Below are 6,974 nucleotides of genomic sequence, written 5' to 3'. Positions count from 1 at the left end.
TATATATATATAATTTGAAATGAAAAAATTGCTGTTTTTTCAAAATACTTTTTGCTGCCAAAAAGATTAAAATTCCATGTTGTCGACAAAGGATTAATATATTTACAGTATTAAATTTTTCTAAACGGGAAATGTTGTATTGTAAATAAAACAATGTTTCAATGTAGACGTCAATAAGTACAATCTCTATAAATATTACAAATATTACCTGTTTCCAGCTACTTCTTCCTTCCTTTGTTATATATATTGCATGTTGATCTAATCTGTTGGATAACCGATTCGCGTAAATTAAAATAATTAAGTAATCACGATTGATTTGATCACAATTCCGAATCTATCGAAATTCGAAATGACGAATGGCGATGAAGCGACAGATTTCAAAAATTAGTGTTCAGAAATCCATCAAAAACATCATCAGTTTGTCCAGAAAAATTTTCTGGGGATTTTTCAGAAAACAAATCCTATTGGATATTGTATATTCGAGAGCTTGATGGTTTTGACCGGTCGTAGATGTCGTAAGGTCTATTCATGTTCAAAATTTTTGAACTTAAAATAAGAAAGATATATATTTAAGCATTGAAGAGAGAGAAAGCGAATACGCTAAGCGTAAAAAGTACAAGTAACGCGAACAAATCATAAATTAATTGCTTAGGAACACTAGGATTTCTTCCCGCGAAAAAGTGCAACCATTTGTAACTGCCGAGTGCGCGAAGTGCAATTCGAAGGGGCAAGACGCGATCGCGCCGTTTCGAAATTTTGAAATCGCGGTCAGTTACTGACAGACGCATCATGCTGATTGCATCGGTTCAAATCGCTTCGCGTTTTTTGTGATCGAGAGACTATTTCAACCTTGACGGATCGTCGAAAAGTGTTCTGCGAGGTATACATCACGACACAGACATTGCCGACCACGAAGTTGACGATCCATCGTTGCTTTGAGCCTCATCCGAGCTCCCCAAACTTCCCGCTCCGAAAACTATTTCGCGTCATGTCGTACAGCTCTCTTTGATCCGTCATCGTTCTCTTGCCGAGAAACATCGAGATTGCAACATGGCCAGGTATGTATAACGCATATCTTGATTATTAGTTGCAATGCGCAGCTGTTTTTTACAACATTAGAATATACATATAAACTTTAGAAATGCACGTAATGGCGACAGCCGCCATTTCGAGATTTTACGGCATCCCATTAATTTACGAGCGCAGAAATAATTTTTATTGCGTCTTTATATCGTCTAATATTGATAGCAAAATTGAATTATGACTACTGATAGAAATACTAATAATATAGGAATATATATGCATTATAAAAGAGATTGAGAGATATTATTATTGTTGTCGGAATTGAAAAATATTTTCGCGCGACGATTTTGATTGCGAAAATGCTCAGTGTGTCAATATGAATTTTGTTTCCTCATTGCTGTTATTCTCTATCACGTTCTCTTCTGGCTTTATGTTTAAATCTTTAATAAACTCATACCAATTTATCCCTTCACCGCAGTCCGGTTCTTTCTCTGATGCCCACCAAAGTGCCGTCTGCAAATAATGAATAGTTATGCCTCAGGAGATTTATCTCCTGTCTTATATTTAAATTTTTCTTTTTTATCCAAGTTTTTCCATTAAAAAATAAAATAAAGTTTAACTAGCACAAATACAATCTTCAACAATATCAGAAAATATAATAAAAAAATATATAATAAAAATATAATATATAGTAAATAATATAATAAAAGAATGTATGGAAAAAGATGATGAATTAATAACATAAATCTAATTGAAAATAATTCTTTTGATTTAATATTAATAAAACGAATACATCATGTTCTGATTTTAATAAAATATTATTTGTTTTATATTAATAATGTAATTAATTTAATAATATTATCTTAATTAGACTAATGCTATTAATTCGATATTATTTCTTTTTCCACGTAGAAATATAACAATGAGTGAACATACTTTCACGTTCACGGGTTCAGTGGGTGGCAGGGGATCGATTTTCACGTTCATGAACCGCAACAGGTCGTTGTAGTCAATTGTACCGTCTTCAGCTTTGTGCAAACTTATAGGAATCATAATGAGTTATAATCGATATCAGGTAAAATGCCTTTGATTGATTAAGTCATAAATTTTGTCCGAACTTACTGATCCAGCATGGAATTCAACAATTCCACATCGACAGGAATCCTGCAACCACGAAGAATTGTGTACAGAGATCCCCGAGATAAAAATCCAGTTCTATTTTCATCCCAATAATGTAAATCCTCCTCCAAGCGCTCAAGATCATGCCATAGAAATCGGTTTAATTCCATGTGCAGCAAACATCTAAAAATAATCATCGATTTGATTATTACACTAACTATTTTAACTATTTATAACATAGAAATTGTTAATATCCTAACAATGGAAAATATATAAGGATTATCAATGGGAATAAAAATTTAATTATAAGAATTCCTTATATAAAAAAATTCCTTCGCGTTTATTGTGTATACTGTTTACAATTTAGAGAAATAATAAGTCTTGACTTATATTTTCTAACATCTTAAATCAAAGAAATTTTATAGGAAATATAAGTTAAAACTAGCTATTTCTCTGAATTGTAAACAGTAACGAAATGTCAAGGATTTATATAAGAAAGCTTTATATTTTTTTAAATCCTTAATTTCTGTCGGCATTCTTACTTTTTTTCCACTGTTTCACGATAATAACAACAACAACAACAACAACAATAACAACAACAACAACAATAACAATAACAACAATAACAACAACAACAACAACAACCACAACAATAATCTCTTTTCTCGTGTCTACGATGCTAGAAGTTACTCCAAGATCTCGAACGGAGAAAAATTGATTATTGGTAATTGCATTGATCAATTGATCGAATCATTTAAATGTAATTTGTTAATTTTTTCTCTGAGATATCGAAGATTTCTAGCATTGGAGACACATGATTTCAGATTAAGAGATTCACATACCTCACATACTCTCTCGATAGCTGTTCTATTTTCTCGGGAGATGAATAATGTCGAGCAATTGTGATCATTTCGTGTTCCGTTATCTTGTCTCCCATATAGCGGCGCAATGCCTCCCTACAAATATAATTTTAATCATAATAAATACGAAGATGACGCGGAAGGAAGGATATAAATATTTCACACCTACTTGAGCTTTACGTATTCTAAACTTCGAGTATCGTCTTTGGTGTCTTCAGGTGGGGCGTACAGTTGAATGAACTCTTTATAAACGGGCTGTAAACTCTCTCGAAGTTTCTCCATTATTAATTTCTTGTTCGCTTTGGGATACTGCAAAGAAAGTTTATTCCTTCCTTAGTATCGCATACATAAACAAGTCAAGCTTGGATTGTAATTTTATTTATATTTATTGCAATATTTGGACAGAACTTTTTTGTGAAATGGCTATAATTTGTTTAACAGATAATATAGAAACGCACCTTGTCGCAATGTAACTCCATATAACGGAGAGCATAAACATCTGCAGACGTAATTTCAAAATAAAAGTCGTACAGGTTTAAGCGTGCTCCTATATAAAAATCGTGTGATTTGTAGTATTCCGGTTTCTTGCTTGTGAAAATATCTTGACCAGGTAACATTATTGGCATCCGTTTTTGGAATAAGGATCTCTGAAAGCCTGATTTAATTTTGCTATATTTTAATGTTATTCTAATATTTTGTTTCTATTTCAATTTATTCACTATATATTTCATTTAATATATGCAATACATTTACTACTACTATTAGCAGCCCATAGTCACTTATAAAAAAAATTAGTAAATCACATTTTTTGATGTTAGATATATTTGGAATAAATCTTTTGTCAATGTAATTTTTTCCAAATTTTTTATATTATGGTATACCTGAATTTCGTTTTGCCAATTCGAAAATAGAAATCGTATCGTCCATAAGGAATACTCTTATAATGAATTGTCTTTCTTCATGTTCTGGGATTTTTGATATCATTTTCGCTCGAAATCTGAAGACGTGACTATTAAAGCCCTGCCTGAAATGATAACAAGAAATAGAATTAAACAGGAAAGAAGTTAGTTTTGAAGCAGTTTTTGCTCGTGACTCACTTGTCGTAACACAGAAACTTGATGAAGTCTGACTTGGGTCGTTTTGGTATCATCGTAAAACAATTTCCGAGAGAATCCTCGTAAGATCCGAAACCATTGTAAGGTGGTATATATTTCTCGATCTTCTGGTATATTTCATCACCTTTTCGAGGCCTTATCAGAGGGGTGAAGTCGTTCAAGCCGTACTTCTTTCTAAATTATTAAAAAAATATGTGAAGTCAAGCTCTGATAAGAACATTAAAAAATTCTGCGTTGTTTTACCGATAATATTCTTTGGTAAAATCATCCATGTTTGTGATAATAATTCTTCTTCCGAAAATATTAATCTCTGCACCGATACCCAACTCATTTTCTTTGTAATAATCGCCGGAGATCTTGCCGGTATCTAGAGAATCCACCATGTAATAGCTTTGCCTTGCATCCTCGCCTAATACATTCAGAACTGTGAAACGATTTTCCGCGCCAATTGGTTGCAAGCCACTATAAAACTGGAAAGACAATTTTGAAATATATGTAAAAAATTAGGTAATTATTGGAACAATGATTAATTTTCTGATAATATATTATTTAATATAACAGCAAAATTTAACATAGCAAATTAATGATCTTCGATGAAATCTGTGAAAAATCATCTTTATTCAATGTTTATTTCTATCAATACAGATTAATCTTAATTTGTTAGTTTACTCTCTTTAGCTTTTTCTACTTTTAAGAATTAGAAAAAGATAAATTAAATCGAGATTAAAGTTAATCTATATTGGTAGAAATTAATATAAATATCATACTTTCGGTATCTTCATCCTTTTAACCAATATTAGACTAGAATCTCGACCAGCATTCGGCGGTACATTCTCCTTGATTTCCATTGTATTATCAGAAAGATAATAATGCAATTCGAGATCATGGATAATACCATGAAGACTCTCGGTATCATCCCAGTATCCATAAAATCGGAGCACCTGCTTATCGTACTTTAAAAAATCTCCAAGAGTATCCATCATACGATTAGGCTTTTTTGGAAATACTTCCTGTGATATTAATCGCGTCATAATATAAATTTTGTATAATCAAAATGTTAAGTATTTGCCATGAAAACATTATTAGGCGTGATTTCATTGACATAAGTTTTATTTGCGTTATTCTATACTTACAACTTTTCGAATTTCATCATACGGATCCTTCGGTATATCTATTGGATCGGGCACTGGTATTCCCATACGGTTAAGGAATTGTCTCGTGAATTTGTCACAATCTACAATTTTATATACTCGCCCATATATCTCGGGTTCCTTGCCGACATTTAAATCGAGTATATCATAATATCTGTATTTCACTGGATCGGGAATCGGTATCCTTTGGCGTCTGACCAAGACACCTTCATATCGAAAATTAATACAATTGCAGTACATATCACTTTACATTGATAATAATTAAAAATGCCTATTTCTACGATTTTTCTTCTAAGATAAAAGCGTAATAAGATGCAAAAATAAAATGTCCTGCCGCTAAATGAATTACGAAAATGAAATGCACCGTTGAACCTTGCTCAAGACCACTATTGTCCACAGACGGTTCTACGATTTTCATTGTTCCATCCTCTAGGAAAAAGCTAATTTTCACCACGCGAATGTGGAAAGACGTTTTCCACTTCTCTTGTACAGTCTCTTGGAAAAATGCTTTGAACATGAGTCTCTAAAAAGTGCGATTAAAATAATTAGCATTAATTAATATTAATATAGTCAATTTATATTTTGAGAAAAAATTTTCTTAATTTTATTTATTCATACATTTTACAATTATTATTTAGAATATTATGTTAAAGAAATTTCTTAAAAAGTACTGTATAGAATTTTACTGTATAGAATTTTATTTTATTCATTCGTACAACGTTTTACTATAATTACTATATAAAATATTGAAGGAAATCCTTAAAAAGTATATAAAATTTCATGAGCTCATTTACTGTCAATCATACTTGGCCATCATATGTAAGCCACGACGGCATTTCTGGCTCCTCCCCTCTGGGATAAATGGACGAATAACGGCTATATGCTTTCGTATCCGCTTTCTCAAATAAATAATAAACTCCATGTATCTTGTCAAAGAGTTGGCTTTTGTGAAATCTTGTTCTACCAAGCTGCCAGACATATTTACGATGTAAATCTTTTTCTTTTTGCGCACTAATATTTCATATTGCGCCTATATTTTACATTGATGTGAGCTACATTCTATTACATGCTTTTTAATGTATATAATAGTGTTCGTAATAACATGAAATCTTACCGATATCGTCACAATTATATCATGAATATAAAATTACTCACGTTTTTGTCGACGCTAAATCCTGGGAGACAAGGTAACATCGATGTCCGTTGCATACTGATAAAAATTCTATCAATTCACAGTTAAATTATTGCTTGAATTATAAATTCGTTACAAATGACGCAAAGAGAACACACGATTGATATAAAAACTTCGTACTGTGAGAATGTTACTGATAAGGAACGAATACCATGTTCAGGTTATATCATTGAGTTTCCTTGGTGATCGTTGGATCTATATGGTAATACGGGAAAAAATGCACGACTATTTTTGCAAAAGAGATGGCTTCTTATTCTTCTAATTACCCATGTAGAGACTTCAGTTACAACAAATTAATTCAACTCTAAACTAATATTTTCAAAATATTACGGTAACAAATACGTAGAAGCATTGTTTTAAAAATTAGCTATATAATATAAATTGGAATTTAATTATTATATTAATATAGCTATAAAGTAACGAACGTTGACAATGCACATAATATTTATTGTTCTCAACAATTTGTGACATTATTGACAAAGTCGTCCGTCATAAAATATAGATACATAGATAT

At 31.5% G+C, this 6,974-nt stretch overlaps 1 protein-coding gene across 1 annotated transcript; it reads right to left on the bottom strand.

The window, feature by feature from the left end:
• Window positions 1–1,343: 1,343 nt before the first annotated feature.
• Window positions 1,344–6,818, bottom strand: LOC108685432 (EF-hand domain-containing family member C2-like). Its single transcript, XM_018190216.1, has 14 exons — window positions 6,424–6,818; window positions 6,075–6,236; window positions 5,641–5,791; window positions 5,251–5,474; window positions 4,885–5,127; window positions 4,361–4,587; window positions 4,100–4,291; window positions 3,884–4,026; window positions 3,461–3,657; window positions 3,172–3,311; window positions 2,985–3,098; window positions 2,146–2,325; window positions 1,960–2,062; window positions 1,344–1,536 (listed from the first exon to the last, which is right to left on the bottom strand). The coding sequence occupies exons 1-14, from the start codon at window positions 6,475–6,477 to the stop codon at window positions 1,387–1,389; spliced, it is 2,280 nt and encodes a 759-aa protein (XP_018045705.1). The 5' UTR covers window positions 6,478–6,818; the 3' UTR covers window positions 1,344–1,386.
• Window positions 6,819–6,974: the final 156 nt, after the last annotated feature.

The sequence above is a fragment of the Atta colombica genome, unplaced genomic scaffold, assembly GCF_001594045.1.
Source record: "Atta colombica isolate Treedump-2 unplaced genomic scaffold, Acol1.0 scaffold100, whole genome shotgun sequence".
NCBI classification, from domain to species: Eukaryota; Metazoa; Arthropoda; class Insecta; order Hymenoptera; family Formicidae; genus Atta; species Atta colombica.
The sequence above is the reverse complement of the archived record's forward strand: the minus strand, read 5'-3'. Positions and strand labels throughout refer to the sequence as shown.